General features: G+C 36.3%; 1 protein-coding gene across 1 annotated transcript in view; it reads left to right on the top strand.

Moving 5' to 3' along the window:
• Positions 1-3,571, top strand: part of CALCRL (calcitonin receptor like receptor) — a 70,533-nt gene extending 66,962 nt beyond the window's left edge. Inside the window, exon 13 of the mRNA XM_026069072.1 lies at positions 3,173-3,571. Within this exon, the coding sequence (XP_025924857.1) occupies positions 3,173-3,394 (222 nt within the window). The 3' untranslated portion in view covers positions 3,395-3,571. The remainder of the gene's footprint in view (positions 1-3,172) is intronic.
• The last annotated feature ends 14,702 nt before the right edge of the window (positions 3,572-18,273 follow it).

The raw sequence follows: 18,273 nt of genomic DNA, 5'->3' as shown, positions 1-18,273 counted from the left end.
CTGTTCTAGATTTCAGTGAAATCAATAGAAAGATTTCTCTTGGCCTATTAATAAAGAAAACTGATGTGTGGGAATCTGCGCTTTATACAGGTAAAGTGTTTTGTTTTGGTTTCTTTTTCCCTTTCACTGGGAAATGGAAATGTAAGCAAGGTTTTGTTTTTTTCTCCTCATTGGCTACTGTTTGGTTTGTGTTATACTGGACATCAAGCTATGCTGAAGAGCAGATAGGAAGGAGCCTTTCTTTAAACCTCATCAAAAAAAGCCATTATTAATACAGTGAGAAAGCAAGAATTCTCCAGCTGGAATTGACATCTTTACCAAGAATTGAGAAACGCAATTGCATATATTATGTTTCTATCTTTAAATGTATCACTTAATATCCTTTCATATAACAAAGTGCTGTCCCTCGTGAGTTGAATTTACAGCTACATGCAACTGTTCAAAGCTGAGGAAAGAGTGAAAGAAGTTCTGTTTGCGCTTTATGGCTAGACACATGCATATTGTTAAATGGAGTATAATTAGTGGTGAAAAATCAGTTGACTCATTGATTTCCCATCTTCTTCTGTAAATTATTGATTGGACAGTTTAGACAAGACTGAAAGTTGGTAATAATGAATGAGAGGATGTAACAACCTACAAGAATAGCTGTGTAGTAGGACAGAGGTGAAATACCAGCTCAGCAGTAATGGAGAGGCTTTTGGAGGAATGCCAGGAGACATGGCTTAGCTAGAAATACACTGAAAGAAGAACATGATGGGTACTGAGGAGGGCATAGAGGAAACTGTGTTTGCCTGTCCAGAAAATACTATCTGTAGAAATCTGTCACTGGCCAGAGAGCAAGCTGAACAGACTATTTTCTCCCTAGAAACAGGAGGAAGCACTTATCTTGCAGGGATCCTGAAGGCCCTCATGAGCTATGGGGACTCATATTCTGAAGTCTTTAGGACTGATTTATAAATATTATTTACAAAACAACTGAAAATAAGATGAACAAACAAGTGTTGCTGAAACAACTAGAAGGAAATGTGGAGGAAGGCATGAGTGTAAAGCCCTTTGGCATCATGGGAGTTGTAGTGTATTTCCCAGCTCTGCCAATAGACTTCTGTGACCCTGGATAAGCCATTTAGTTACAGTTGCTGTCGTTTGCCCATTTCATGCCCAATGTTTGCCTTATTTAAATCAAAAATTCTTTAATATTTTTTTTTTGCTACAATAAAACTCTAATCTTATTGAGACAATTGACCATGGAAAGGAGGAAGAAATGGAATGCAGTTTAGTCGTATGCACAGATTTGACTCCAAAACAACAGAGTTGAGGTTTTCTTTCATTTACAAATACATACAACACCTGGAGGAAAACAGGAAGGCCACAGAAGTAGTCAAAGTATGAGGTGACAGGTCAGAAGGATATTCAAAAAATAAACCTAGCAACTACATTTTATATGATATAGAAATAAATTCCAAAGCTTCCTTCTCAGAGAAGATGGAATTTTGAATATTCCTCATCTCTTGGCTTTCTGAGGGACTACAGGAAATAAATTCAACTAGGGTGAAAATTTAAGGCCATGTATTGCTATGCAATGCAAATTAATTAATCAAAAACTTATTGTGATAAAGCATGAACTCTCCATTTAGACTCAGAAGAAATGCATAATAATTTTGATTTGAACAGTGATAGGACCAGATACTCAGAAGTATTAAGACACTTGATTTCTATTCAGTGTTTGCAGATCTGTGTTTAGGTTTTTTAAACAGATTGGAATGGTTTTATGAGCAATGAAAGATCATCTCCTTTCCCCTAAAATATTAATTTCTTATGTTAATCATTCAGTACTTCTTCTCTTACCATTCTACATTTTCTTTGCTTGGATTTTGAGAAATATCCTTTTTTAATAGAGGATTTCAATACCAGATTGCAGGAAATCTAAAATTTACATCCATTCTGTTTTATTTATTTTTATTTTTCATAATTAAAGCCAGAGTAAAAGTAGACAAAAGAAGCCATTGTGTTAGAAAATCTAAAGCAAACACAGAAGAAACCCTGAAGATACATGGAAAATCCTAAAAATCTGTACCCACAAATTAATATTTAACCAGGGATCGCTATTCACTGTTTAGTTCTTCTGTGTGTAACAAAGTGAAATGAAGGCTGTGATTTTGAATGAGGCCAGTGATTTGGGGAGCACTGCTGTGTAAATGTGCACATCAGTGTTCCCTCAGCTTTCTTGAAAGTCAGTACCTACACCAGGAGGTGTTCACAGAATGACTGGCATTCATTGCATACAAAGCTTGGCTGAGGAGRAAATTAAATATCTGTGATCTGTGGGCAGTTTTTTGAACAGCTGGTACTTAGAAAAGACCTTTTAAAAAATGGCAGCAACAACAGCTATTGCCATTCTCAGCATTCATCACTTGGCATCTTTCCTGAAAAACTAATTCCATGAGAATTTCATTAATGTGACTCCTCGTCAATCCAGTATGCACAGGTGTTTAACCATATTGTAGTAAAGGAAGCCTATGATAAACATAACATCCTTACAGTGCAGAGATGTAAACAAGCTGGGGCCTTCAACTATTTTAATCAGTTTTATTTTTAACCACAGTAGAAATATGTGCTGAACAGAGTTCAGGCAATTGTTCTTCTAGTCGTTTGATTAAGGCATGGTCAAAAATTAGAAAAGGCTTTCTTGTGTCAGAGCTATAGCAAATGTAAATCATGCTTTGCTGAAAGTACAGGAATTTACAGCTGCTGAAGATGTGACCTTTTAACTATAAGCATGAAAAGAAATGACCATTTTCATCTGTAATTCTGATCTGTCCACACTGGACTTCAGTCCACAGGGGAGAAAGCAGAAATTTGTGTTGCTGCTGCCAAATGTCATCTATAATCTGTGCTTTCCTGAGCACCTAATACACTAGCAATGTAAAATGTAATTATTATTCCTTGGCAAATTTGGTGAGATATGCCTATGTGAACTGTAATTTCTTCAGAATGTCTCATGTGACATATGGACCTGTATACATATGGACATGTAGGGACCCTGATTTTAAAAGCTTATTGAGACCTTACCACCTAATTTTCTGAGAAACATTTATTATGGCATTCACGATATATCAAAGATATCTTTCCAAGTATTTTATGTGCATTTCTTTTCCTTTGTTTTCTGGCATAGGTCCAAGCTGTTTTGAGACGACATTGGAATCAGTACAAAATCCAATTTGAGCACAGCTTCAGCCATTCAGATGCTATGCGCACAGCTTCCTACACTGTATCATCGATCAGTGATGTTCAGGGCTATGGCTACAATCATGACTGCACCAGTGAACATTTAAATGGAAAAGGCTACCATGACATGGAGAGTGTTGTTTTAAAAACCGAAAAGCTGTATGGTTGACTGCCAAAGACTCTGCGTATGCCAGCGTGCTCACCCTCATAGCTCATGAACTTGAAGTTTGATTTAATGACTTCATGGCCAGAAGATTTTTGCCTAACTTGGGATATGTTTTCTTCCTGAATGATGCAAACTAAAACAACACATTTTTCTTATGTATATATACATATACACATTGTGTTTCTGTGTATCTATATAGTATGGACACCTGTGCGTGTGTGTGTATATGTGTATTTATATAAATATATATACACACACATGCATTTATGTAAGTACATATATTAGAATACAAACTTTGCCTCTTCAGTTTCTACTGTGTAGACAAAGTTGGCAATTTTTTTGTACAAAGGGAATCAATGAAGGATTTCTTATTTTCTCAGAAGTTTATATAAAGACTGTGTTGTATTGAAGCCACTTCATTTGCCTATAGAAACTTAGTGTAAATACCATATTTATCAGACTGTAGTGTCTTAATTTGACCTAAAACAGAACAGAAAAAAAAAATGGTTGGTGCAATAATTGCAATAGATTGTCCAGGTTAATTTTGTGTCCACCATCTGACTGTCATGAAAAAAACAGGTAGTCTAAGATAAGAGACTCAGAAATATTGACTCTGAGCCAGTTTGGTTTTGCCACTCTTTCTTTTAAATTAAGCATACAGATGCCAGTGCAAGTCTGAGACTCTACCTACTTCTGTACTGCAACCGAATACGGTAAGCTTTGAGGTTTTTTATTTAAGCTGTTTTCACATACACAGGAGTGTCTCCTACTCCAGTGTATGGAAGCTGCTTATTGACTTTAATGCAGACAAGATTTATGAGGCCTTACTGCCAGAAAGAAAAGTGCTAAGCAGAATAACTGTAAGTAAGTCCATCCAGATGGTAATCCGTGACTGAAGCTGATGGAACTTTATTGTGTGCTTAAGCAAGTACCTAACTGGGAAAAGATCATGTACAGATTTTGTTGTTGTTGTTGTTGTTGTTTATGGTTGTTTGGCTTTAAGTATTGCCCTTGCCATATGCCTGATAACTTGTTCCTTCATTTTGGGGCAAAATTTTGATTAATTTTGTGGCTTGCTTTGTCTGAGAAAAGCATGCAAGACAATGCAGTGCAAATGATATTCTGCCTTTAAAGCCAGTGTATTAGATGCAGATTAATCAAGCAAATTAATGATGTTAGTAATTTTTCATTACTGTTTGCAAAAAACTCATTATAGAGTTTGACTCATAAAAGTTCAGAAGATTTGGGATTGATAATTTTAATATTATTTTGTGGTGCTTGATTCAGAATCGATCATCTCAATTGCTTAGCTTAGAACAGTACTTTGTAAGCTGTGTCATTGGTTCTACTGGCAAATAAAGGTCTCACTGAAAATGATGAGGTTGTCAGGAAGGTCTTGAGAAAATAGTTCCTTAAATATAGTGATCAGGGTGGGGGGTTGGGGTGGGGGTTGTAAATCTTTTGCTTTAAAGGAATAGAAGAAGTTGTTTGTTTTTTAAGTGAAATGACAAAGAAAAATCAAAAGTGGGAGAGCATGGTATGAGGTGAGTTTGTCTTACTAAAAAGCACAAAAGTAGAAAAAAGTTGTATTGGTTCGTTTTGCAGATAAGTCTACTTCAAATGAAAAAAAAAAAGAAGTGGAGGAAAGTGGATGTCACAGTTGTTGACTATTATAATGCTAATGTATACTGGGTGCATTTATGCCAATAAAAAACTGAACATTCTTTCTGAGACCACTTTGGTTTTCAATAAAATTAATTCTGGATATGAAGAACTTGATTTTAACATTTAAACAYTTTTTGTCATAGCCTTTCAGTAATCTTCATTAGCATCCAATTAATTTGCTGTCACAGTGTTTATTGGTTTGTGACTTCACAAGGCTGTAAATGCTTTTTATTTAGACAGAAAACATTAGGAGGATGTAGTAAATTCATGCCCATTGCACCTTTACGTAGTTTTTTACAGTTTTTATGTCTGGCATTTGAATTTAGAAAGTAGTCTTGTGTTTTATTAATGAGTTAGTTTTATAATATAGAATCTCAGCCCGGATGCACAAATCAAGACTTCTGTTCTGCAAGGCTGTTGGGTTGACTGATGTAGATTATATGACAGCCAGATGCTATACTTGCAGTAGTATGAAATCTAGTAATCAAATATCACAATCATCTCTTATATTGTAGGAATACGGGCATGGTATCTGTTATAACATGATTAGAAGTTATTTACAAGTGTGCTTTCTGATCTACATAGTGTTACTTCTTAAAATCTGTGCAGTGTTTGGAAAACATTAGTGGTGCAGAAAATCCCTGCTCTGGTATAGCTTTACACTTCGGGGAACCAGATCATCAACTGGTATAAATCAGCAGTGCTCTCTTGATGTCAGTGAAACTCAGTAATTTTAAAATTCATGACTATTTGGCTCCTAATATCCCTGGTCTGCATCCTGGGTCATTTTCGGATACCTGAGTTTTTTGAGCTCCATTTTCAGAATCAATGGGAGATAGGTACCAGCTGCAAATCAAAGCCCAGGCAGATATCTGTCCATTTAAAAAAGTGCTGTAAAGCCCTTTATGGCATATAATCAAACAATTATTTCAGTGGTACCGTGTGGGTTGTTGTAATTAATACATGTGACAGTGGAGAGTCTAATACAATATTAAATTCTGTGAATTCAGTTTTCTTCTCAGCTGTGCAGTTCAAATTTAATAGACTATAACCAAATTTGTATCATTTAATGCAAAGTACTTGGTGCTGACAGCTCCCTGTCCTCTGTCAGAGAAACTTGTAAGGGGAAATTAGGAGGGGGAAAAAAATGATGTTTTTTACACAGAAATCATCCTACTACTTCTAGCTGGACAATCACAGCATGCTTCTAGGAGCACTTGTCTTCACTTTGAAAAAGAAACACACATACAGCTGGATGCGCAGGAAAATGTTTGTGGCTGTGGAGGGTTAAATGGCTGAGGAGCACTACAGTTCCCCACCCCTCATGAGGTTAACTAACCTATTTCCTATTTTGTATTGGAAAATATAAATTCCCTATTTCCTCTTCCTACCTCATCTTTTTCACTTCATACACAGCCAAGAGCAGGGTCTGCGCCTTAAAATCTTTTGTCACTATAAATTAAGATCAAATGCTTATGTTCATATTTCTCATGGCTTATTTGCTACGTTACAGAATGTTGTAGTCATTATCTATGTTCTCTGGGATGGAAGAAAGCTCTGTTTTGGGGGGACTGAGAGATTCTTTTGAACATGCAAACATTTATTTGCTGTTTGCGCTTTGTTTGTTATCTGGTGAGGATTTTTTGTATCAGTCCAAAAGGGGCTAGAGAAACATTTGCCTTGTTTAGGAGCTTGCCTTATATTTGGTATCTGTAATACAAGGATGTTAGTTTTCCGTGAGATGGAACATCTATTTTTAATGCTACTGTCTTCAATTAATAAAATGGCACAGATGATAGATAGATAGCAAGGATTCATGCTGCATTGCAGGGCCCTCAGTTTATTTTTTTTTAATGTTAACTTTTTTGCTATGTATTTTTTCATTTTGATGGTCTATTTGGCTGTAGAAATGCTGCAACATGTACTCCATGTCATGAAACATTCAGGCTGGAAATCAGGCAACTTTCAAGTAATGTACTATGTAAATAAGATTAATAGATGCTCTAGCATTGTATTTATTGCTTAGGCTAAGAATGAAATGGAAAAAAAATGTGAATTTTTTTGGTTTTGCTTTATTTTCACTTTGTTCATATGAATCATCATGCATTTTAATTGCTAAAAAAGTATTAGGTTTGTGATCAATAAAATATTACATTTATTCAACTCTTTTGTGTTGTAGTATGGAAATAACAAAGCTGATCCAAACTATGGCTTTCACAGCTATTTCTTAACTGTATGTTAATTTAATATTAAGCTAGCAAGACAGTCATTACATAGAATTAGTAACAATTTTGTCCACCATTTTTAATGCATAGTAGCTTGTATTTCTGGAGGAGGCTTGCACAGATGATTCAGTACAAGATGGCTGTATTTACGATTATTTACTCAAAAGCGCCATACTTCTGTTTTTTGGGCTCCTGAATCTGTCTTTTCTTAAAAATTTATTAATACACAGTTATGTTAAGAAGCCAAATTTTCTGCTCCATCATGAGCTGACAGCAGAGTAAGGACTGAAGTAAATGCATCTTCTTCCTTCCATCAATATAGGTAGAGTTCCTCTAAGACAGATATGATGCTCAGCCAAACCCCAACTAAGGATTCTCCAGGTCAGCTAGCTGTACAGAAGCCAACTGCCTGAAACTTCTCTCGTACTAGTAAGTGAAAAAGTTGGTCTCTGCTTTTAAATGCCATTTCATTTTGTAATAGCGCAAAGAAGCAAAGCAGCACAAAGAATTAGAAGTGAGGTTTTTTTCAGGTAGGATTGATGGTGTCTACACAATAGCTATAAATGACAGATATGTTTTAAAGCAGAATTGCTCCCTTTGAATGTTCAAGAATATCTGACTTTAGTTTAGGGGATTTCCTGCCAGCATGTCATTGCTAAACTTTTGCAGGGTATCAGCTGATGATAAAACCACTCTAGGGGAAATGCCAAAGTCCATGGGCACTTAAAGAACAACTTGAGTTAAGCCATCACTTGTTCAACTTGCACTTCATCAGGATGGGGACTAGCCACAGCACGATGTGGGTGTACCACCTCTACTGGGGAAGCAAAATAACTGTATTCCCATTGGGCCAACTCAAGTCTCTACACACTTTTGCAGGGCAGAGTTTTATAACAACTTAAGCAGCTTAACTGTGTCTTTAGCTATAGAGAAGACTTGTGAAATTTAAGCATCTAATTTCAAGTGAAATCTACAGGAATCCTGTTTAACTTGCTCAGTCGTCAGAAACTGGGGAGGTGGTTTTTTCACACACCCTCAAGCAAATCACATTAAATTTAGATCTGGGAAGCTTACCCTGCTTCCAAAGTCAGACATGCTTTGAAATTTTATCTATTTATTTACTTACTTAGACATTTACTAATTTGGATGAGTTTCTACCATGCCTACACTAAAAATCTGGGCACAAAGCTTTAGAGTAATCCATAAGCTGTCTCCATTTATTGTTCTCAGAATGTGGCTCCTAGACTTTAGGTGAACTGAAGGGTGCGGATCACACATTAGGAAGTGTCAACAAATTTCTTTCTTCAGCAAAATTTTATTAAAAAGCTTACAGGAAATCACCACCTAGAATTAAAGTCTTAATTGGTTAAGCAAACATTTTGGTTCTTTGCTGTTAGCTAGATACAGCCATGAAAAGGAGTTCAATATTGCACTTAGCCTGTAGTTCCTCATTTCAGAGCTTTAGTATACAAATAGCCACATCTGATAATTCTGTTTCCTTGTGATACCTAATAGCCTTCTATGTGCTAGAAGATGCATAAATTACTTTAATATATGACATTATATAGCATAATATCATATAAATGCTATTAAGTAAGTATGCTGCACTTTTTTTTTTAAATCTAAAGCTTTCCCAATTATTTACAAATAGAGGTAGGCATTAGTACCCCATTGTACGTGTGGACAAGCTGAAAGATGGATTAGTTAAGTGGTTTAACCAGTGATAACTGGGAATTAGCCTGTGTCCAATTGACTGATTAATAAATTAGGATATGGAATGATGGAGGACCTCAGGTATTTGGAAGCTTCTGTATGCTATCAAGGCTCATATTCAAGACCAGCAAAAGCTCAGAGTTTTCAGCCTGCTTTCTCTATATTAAACAGGAACACTTTGGATATTCATCTTTAGGGAAAAAAAGCTATTTTTTCCCACTTTTCCTTTTTGGGGGAAAAAAGCGTAAGTAAGTGGCTGAGGAYTGGAGATTTAATCAAACAGGAGCTGAAAGAAATGGGTCATTAGCATTAAAAAAAGAAAGACTACAGCGTTTAACGGATTTGTAGGGGGCTGCTTTTAGGAGACAAAGAAAATAGACAGAAAGGAGAATGTGTTTTCATTGCCCATGAAGCTAAAAAGCACTTAAGAAGTACAGCAGAGTGAATGTGGCTCCACAATTTGAAAGATAAGATATGTACAAACTAGGGAATCCTAGATTTCTTTGAGAATGCTGATTTTTAAAAAATGCTCAGAATAATGTGGAAACTGAAGTAGGGAAGGTTGCATGTGACTCAGTTGGTTTGTCTAGCTCTTTAGTTCTTGGCAAGATTGAAAACAATATATTTTTTAATCTTTCTTAAAAAAAAAAAAAAAAAAAAAAGCTGCACATCCACTTACTTCAAGTGAGACCAGAATCCCTTTGAGGTTGGATGTCAGAAAAGGACGTGTGGTAGTGGCTGAGGGTGGGAGAAGGTAGAGGAAGAAAGAAAGAATCATGGTCCTGGGAGTTTAAAGGAGTATCATGTTGAAATCTCATTTCAACAGAAGAATAAAAGCAATCCTGACCTAAAGATTTAGGAACTTCAGCCTAATTAAGCCAAGTAATACCTGAACACACAGGGTTCTTAATACTGGCTCTTATTGCTACTGTGTGCACAATACCCATAATTTACAGTGTGCTTAATGTCCAGTCAAGGAATGCAACATCTCTCAACTCCCATTCCTGACTCTTAAGCAGAAAATGCCAGGTTATTTTGTAGTACACTATTTCCCAGGACCGAATGTCAGTCAGTGGATATTGTTACAAACTTTATAAATACTAGCTCAGGTACATTTACTCCAGCTAAGAGTATGGCTTACTGTCCTAAATCAATCAATGCAAGAAAACTATTCATGCCACTTGCTGCTTCTCAGTGATATCGCAGATATGGAGTTCAAACATAACAATTTTATAAATTTGTATAAGTATGTAAGAATAAAAGAAAAGCCCATTCCCAAATCCAAATGTAACCAACCTCTACATTTTGTCCCCCATTCCTTATGCCCAGCAGTTAAAAAGTAACACAAACAGTATTCACACTAGCATTTGCAACTGGAATGTACATGCCTAAATCATGCAAACACAGTATTTTGCTCCCTAAAGAAAAACACATGGCATCCTAGCCTCTGTAGATAAGAGTAAATTATAATTTTTATATTTTACAGTACATTTATTTTAAAAGAAGAAATACCCTTAAAACACAAATAGCCTTTGACATTCCAAAATTATGTACTATTTAGCCTTGCCAACAAATACATTGAAAAACAAATAAAACCCCAACCAATTTCATATCACTTACTTCCACAGAATATCATTACGTTATGATAGCCATTCCACTGTCTGCAAGATATGCAGATGACTTCCTCTGAAAATATTCCAAGTACTCTGCTAGGATCTTTTGCATGGTCCCTTCATGGCAGTTACCATCAAAGTAAAAACTCTGATCCAAAGTTTGGCTTTTTATGGATATCAGATTTGAAAAATATATGTAAAGAAAACACAGAATTCATTTGAATGAGTGGACTGAATAAATGACACAGTGAATCATTCACATTCTTAACTCTAAGTCTGCACATTGAGGACCTAGGCTCAAAAAAAATAAGCTAAATTAACAGAATTAAAATCAAAATCCTAGTGCATGTGAGTAACCTGTTTTGGAGCTACTTCGGGACTACAGTATGACCTCTCTTAACCACAAGTCACTATTAATACTTGTGAAAAGACAAGCTGGAACTAAATGCAAAACTATGCATCATATCCTGTTATGTCTGCAGCAACAATTTGTGTTCAATCCTACATTGAGACTAGAATATGCAAGTGGAGAACTGGGAAAAAGCAGGTGGTTGTGACTATATATAYACATTCCACAAGGTATAGGCACCTTCTGCTTAATGCTACTGTGAAGCTTATGAAGAACTAAAACACTAGCTATTGTACCAGGACAGAAGCAGCAAGTATAGAAAGTTATGCACTTTAGGAATGGCAGGATAGTTATTATTTAAATTGCAATGGCACTAATACATACAATGCATTTAACACTTAAGCGAACACGGGTCCTGACACAAACACCTTAAAAAAGAAAAAATCCTTTTAAAATCTCACAGAAAAGCCTGAGTAAGGTCTATTTATACATATTCTACCCCTGTAAGTAACAATCAATGAACAAAGCAAAACAGTTTTTCTGCCTGTCACTTCATACTAATACATACACATTGTCTTTCCAGTAGCCTGGCTGTGAGCTGCAGCAAGTGCCTGGCTAGAAGTTCAGAGCCGATAGCCTCCTGGTTATAATTGGAATGATTACCTATATTTTTAATGACTTTTAAAACTTCTTAACTAAATGAGTAATTTAGATTTACTGACGTAGAGTTCATGCTTCACTTGAGACAGAGGACATGTATGATTACTTTTTAAGTTAAATTCAGTTTTATCACTACCCAAAATAAACATGTGCACACTAAATCAGAAATGTATTTACAACTTCAATTTCTAATGACTATTCCAAAGATTTTTTCCTCAATAACATTCACCACTTTCTAAATGGAAATTTGTACAAAAGGAAAATACTTTTTGATTAGTGCTAATCTCATAAAGCATAAAGCTTAATACATTATTTTAAGTGAATTAAGAACACTGAAAAATCAAAGTTTTAATTATGATTACTGAAAAACTGATTGATTAAACGTTGTCAATTTCTGGAAATTGAGGTTGCACAATCAATGTCAAAAAAAAAAAAACACAAAAAACAAAGAAAGGCACAAATGTATTCTGTGGTACCTGGCACTGTCTGGTTAAAGCAAATTTTAATGGTAAGCGCAGTCACCTCGGATGCAGGAGATCTAGACAGAACTCTTCACCTCTTCTGGATCTAGAGTTAGTTGACCAAGAATGTAAGCCTTGCATTTCTTACTGTAAGGTAACAGCCTTTCCCCCTCACTCCTAAAGAAGAATACTCTTTTCTGTAGGGAAACGGTCTGAAGTTCCTCATGGGCCTAAGGCCAGAGTTCTGAGCAGGGTTCAGGAATAAATCCTGAAGATCCACAGCAAATACATGCATAAGGAAATAAAAACTGCACAAATTATGATAGTAGAAAATAGGCTTCAATATAAGTACATATTTGCTTATTTTCTTACCTTGACACCTATGMTTTAAAGTTGACAAATATGTGCTTATATGAGCGAAGTGCTTTTGAAGATCCTCTTATGCACTGGATATGGATCCCTGTTAAACTGGTGGCTTCTTTGACACAGTACAATACACTCAATTGGTCATGAGGTCTATTCCTTCCAAAGAAGGATAGTCACAGATTATTGCTCCATGTTCTGGCAGCCCACTGTACATGCAAAAGCTTTGCCTGTAAATGTATAAGAAAACAAAATACTGAATTAGTAGTGGATGACAATTTTTGATGTAACAAAAAGTATATTACAAAAGTATTATTGAACAGAAGTACCTGGCAAAGAGTTTTGTTATTTTAAACATACTGACGAGCATGATGATAAAACCATTGCTGGGTATTTTGGATTTAAAGTACAGAAGAAAAGGTAGAATTAATTCTGTTGTGTCTGTTCTCATAGACATGCTACAGAAGGGTTTAAAATCAGAGCACTTTTGTCCTTCATATCCACAAGCTTTTTGACTTAAATGAACTGGTTTTACTTTTAAATGCAGCCAATAGTTTGAAAAAAAGAACACTGACTTAAACTGAAAAATACGCTTTTTTTAAAAAAAAAAGTTATAATAAAATATTTTTAATATTTCAACTTACTGTCTTTCCCCATCACCTTTTTCAGTTCTCAGTACTTCACTGAAATGACATGATTTTTTAGTTTTCCAAATCCTCCCCTCAAACTCTGTACTTTTAGTAATCACCCATGGCTGGCACCTGGTAGGTATCCACATCCCTGCAAGATGCTTTCCCTGGTACCAGCTATCTCCAAAGGCTCTGGGAACTGGTGGAGTTACTATTGCTCCAACTTTATATCATTTCCCCAACCCTGCCAGCCGTGCAGGGACCACAGCACGAGCACAGCAGGCAAGTCACTAGTACTCACTCACTTTCTATTTCGGTTGAGGTACACTTAGCACAAGAATGAAGTAAGCTAAGCATCAGAGATTCTTTAACTCACACCAGTTTCCTCACTGAAGTTGTTCTGGTGCTGGGGAATAACTGGTGCTGCTCTTTCAGTAATGGCCTACAAGGAAGAATGCACCGTGATGGTTTTCTGGCTGTGCACTCTTCCTTGTGCTGTGGAATCTCCAGCCTTCTCCTCAATCATCCCGGTTTATGCCTTTTAATACTGTCAAAACCATTGAAGGGAGAAGGAATCTCCATCAGCTTCTACACGTAGAGGCAGCTGCAATTTGAAAGCCACATAAATTCATCATATTTCTAATCCAGCAGAAGCATAAAATAAATAAAGCATAAAATTACTAAACATACATAGACAATATGAACACTTTCAGAGCCAGTAGGAACACTGCAAGGACACAAAGACAATATTAGCATGTAAGGCCTATGAAGCCACCTTATCAAAAAAAAAAAAAAAAATTTCTGCCAGACAGTGCTTATTTGAAGTAGCCTCTGAAAGCTTACTGTCACCACCTACACGCAGGATAAACACAGAATTTGGTAAGTTAAAGAGGTTTACTGATAATAGTGCTGTGTTCTGTAATCAAGGCTACAATAGTTATCCGTGCCTACCTGTGATAGCTAATGTACTTAGAGATACACTTAAAGAATTGTGCTTTACTTCATGTTGCAAGTAATTGAAATTGACTGGGCAGTGGGAGTTACCACAGGAGAGACTATGCTCTGAAGGACATTAAAATAAAAAATAAAAAATGAAATGATCATTGCTTTCAGAAAACTAAAACATCCAAATTATTACCTTTTCCTATTCTATTACATTTCCAGGCCCACAATGAACTGGAGGATCTGACGTTTTAAAATTACCCTGTACACCTGGCTGCAGGGTACAACTGGAAAGAACAGAGGGGCTCTGGCAGCAATGTGTTCTACTGTTGCTAACACGAGTTCTTTTTTCTGCTGCTGCCTCATTGTAATCATCTTCATCATACTGCAGTGAATCTCCTTTTCTGGGCCCACTGCGATGTCTGACTTTGAATAGTTCAGATAATGTGCTGCTGGTTAATAATTACAAGATTATGCTTCAGTGCATAGAAGTGATGTTTAAATTTAAAGGACAGCATGATCCTGGCAGATATTACTATACCATTATCTTCATACTTTATCTTTCTAACAGTGCAGTTCAAGGAAAATACTAAAGATACATGAAATATGGTCCACTTCTTTCTCTTGAATGCAAAATAAGGCCAAACAAACTTTTTCTGGTGTGTAATAATGTATGTCTCTCAAAATAAATACCTGTTTTAAAATGGAGACCATGAGATTCCCACAGTAACAAACGTACAGCGTGAGCAGTATGTTGCCATTTCAGTGATGACAGAGAGCACTATTCAGCAGAAAGTATCTTGCTTCTCTTGCTTTGAACTTGTCGGTTTCTTTTTACAAGGTTTCTTCATCATCTGTAAGTACTTACCATGGCCATGTGATAGGAGATTACAAAATTATATCCCCTCCAACTATGTGTCATTAAAATTATTCAGCTTTGCTTTGAGATTCAAAGTCAATTCATCTGCAGATTAGATTAACTGTCTCTGAAGATTCCAGTCCCAAGATATGAGTCCCAAATCTATTTAAGAGTACTTACATTTTACTCCTGCAATGGGAGTACACAAGAGCTCTTGTGGTCCAGCTGGAGCTCCAGTGCCGCAGGCAGGACCTCAGCTCTCAGGGCTATTGTGATAAGACCCATTTTTTCCTCTCTGTTCAGTGATGGTCTGTGACTACCTGGCCTTCTTGACAGCCAAGTAAGTCTGGGATCCTTTTTAGTAGACACTGTCTGGTGCTGTATTATCCTTGTACTTCTTCCTGTAAGCCATACATCTGCAAGAGAAGAGCTCCTTGAGATTTCCATCTCTTGTGTGAATGTGAACAGGGCCAAACATATTCTGGTCCCCTTTTGTTTAAATATTTACTTTTCTCATCTGCTTTGAGTCTTTCTTGGCTCTGTTTTAAGAACCAAGATGTTCTTTTTCAACATCTAAAGTCTTTTTTAAATAGATTTCTAATTAAAAAAGCCAGTACAGTACTCATCAGCAAGTGCTCTGTACGCTGGCAGCTTACCAAAATAGCTATTCCAGACTAGCTATTCCAGAACTCCCCTTGTGGACACTATTCCTCCAGACTAAAAAAGGTTTGTACATTTTTATTCTCAATTTTCTTTACTCCCGCTGGAACAAAACATTTTAACTATAAATAATTTTTCAGGAATATCCATTCTGGTAAATTTCCAAGCACAGTCTCTCCACCAGTAGCCAATGGGTAAGGAAAACACACTGCTTTCCAGGACTCCGGGGCACAGTTTGAATCTATAAATCAGCATTCTCTGTATTAGGTTCCTGAAGAATCTCTGCTTAATAATTTTGTAGTAAAAATGATTATTTTTCATACTGTTGCCAGAAGATTCCATATCTGATATGGTCCATCATTCAGTAAACAGTCATGACAGTGAAAACAACAACAAACTGCTCTGCCTTATATTTTTTAGAGACAAAAACGGTGCAAATATCTAGGTTTGCCAGAAAAGGCAATGAAAAAATTGTTACGGAAAGCTTATATTTCAGCCTCAAATAACAGCATCAATAAAACTCTGTTGTGGGGGTGTATGTGTATTTTACAAATGCACAAAAACACACAGAAATTGCAACTGGTGTTTTCAAGAGCAGTAAAGCAGACTATATTCTCAAGCCAGTTTCCCAGTAACTTTGGCTTTATTCCAGTGTAATTCTTCTGAACTCAATATACTTTAGTGCATCTGACATCAGAACCTTGACCCAAGAGGCAACCTACTTGGAGATAAAGAAACAAAACCATTTTTTTCTCAGTTAGATCATACTCATCTTATTCAGCATGAATTTCTGTAATAGTAACTGAATGGGTTGATCAATAAGCTTTCAATCAGCAAAAAGTTGAAATTTTCAAGACCTCTTTACCTGTGCAAGTGTCTGGCGTACAATGCTTTTCATTCGCCATACTTTGTCCAAATGAAAGGGATTTGCTGTAGAAGGAGAAGCCTGACAGAAATACAGCAGACCTGCTCTCCAGCGGAAACGACTGCCCGTCACACGGCGTGGGGTGCAGAACTGCTGTTTGTTCATCCTGCTGCTGGGCTACGATAGCCCCATCAGAGGGCAACTGGTCAGTACACGAAAGATCAGGCTCTAAATGGAATGTCAGTGAAAGAAATATTACTGATTAACCTTCACTCGCATTATGCCAGAAGAAACACAGTAACTAAACTCCCCCCCGAGACATCAATGCTTTATTTTTATTTTTATTTTTTTTTAAGTTATTTACTGAATGACAGTTTCCAAATATTGAGGAAATACTGAAGCAAAGAATAAAAGCTGATTTTGCAGGGAGAGAAAGTCATTATTTTTAAGAAGCTACCATAAAAAAATGCCCTTATTAAAAAATATGGAACATGAAATGTAAAATTCTGAAATGCTAAAATTTCCCATGTTGCCTTCTCTCTGGTAATTTGTCATTGTATCTAACAGGAAAAGTCATGCCTCGGTTTATTTTTCCATCGTTTTCCTGTTCCTTCTGTCAATGTGTAGCATCAATTCAGACTGGGTAGATTGAAGCTATTACTACTACATATGCTTTAATTGCTGGTGCAGATCCCTGATTTTAAGTCCCTGATTGCAGTATAGGTCTACATTATAAATAACACAGGCCTTTCTACCACTGACATCTGCTCTAAATGCACACTGCTATTCCCTACCAGCTATTTTCTTCTGGTTCTAGAGCCATAGGTTCCGGATAGATTTGTTTTTCTTAACTCCCTTCAAACACATCATTTAAGCTTCATGACTCTCTAACGGCAGTAGTGAATGAATCCTAAAAAATTCTGCCTCAGTAGTGAATGTCACAGCCCTCAGCTACAACATCCGATTCCCTAACAAACATGAGCGGCCTGGCGGCAAGCTGGCCTGCCAGAACAGGAACTCTATTACCAGTGTTTCTCTGCTGAACTATTCCATTTACTCACTGGCTACTAAACAAGGCAGATCTGGGGCATTGGTTAACCCCTTCTAAGGGGTATCCTGTCTCATTTCAGCATAAAAACAATTAATGTGTACTTCCTATTTTTTCTCATWTATTTTATCATTATACAGTACATAAACTTTTAGTTAAGCAGGCTATTTAAATGTATCTAATTTCTGGTATTAAGGAAGATACATACCATCTCAGTATCTTTGAACACTTCCCTCCTCCAGTTTATATAGTACTCTTAAACTGATAACAGTTAAAATACATAATGCATATAATATATATAATATATAAAATACATGAAATATATAATGCATATAATGCCCTTGAAGAGACAACAGMAAACTATGTTAACAGCTTAAATAACATTCTGGAGTTTCTCACTCTGAGCAATAGCTTAAGATTTTATCAAAAAATCTTGAATATAACACTCATATTTTATCCAAAATCAGACAACTAGGGGTTTGTTGACTGTTTTTTAATATCATACAAATCAGACAAATGCTGTGGCCTTTGTTCCACTGCCCTTTAGCAAGTGCACTCAAACCTTTAAACCATTCGTTTGTATTCAATTTGCAAATCATGCTTTTGTATCTAAAATACTCACCTTTTTACTCTTGGAAGGCAGAAGAATTTGCCAAGACAATTTTTATAATGGATTTTTTTTTCCTTTCAGACAATTTCAAACAACGTAGCCCTCCTGTGAACCCAGCCTTTTTTTTCCCTGACCCAATTAGATTCCAAACCTCTTCTTTAACCAATCAAAATCCCCCCCCCCCCAGTGACAAATTCACCTCCTGGGGGTGTATCACGCT

Source organism: Apteryx rowi, unplaced genomic scaffold (genome assembly GCF_003343035.1).
Source record: "Apteryx rowi isolate R43461 unplaced genomic scaffold, aptRow1 scaffold_286, whole genome shotgun sequence".
In the NCBI taxonomy this organism is placed as follows: Eukaryota; Metazoa; Chordata; class Aves; order Apterygiformes; family Apterygidae; genus Apteryx; species Apteryx rowi.
Note: the sequence above shows the minus strand (reverse complement) of the source record. Positions and strands in the feature narration are given on the sequence as shown.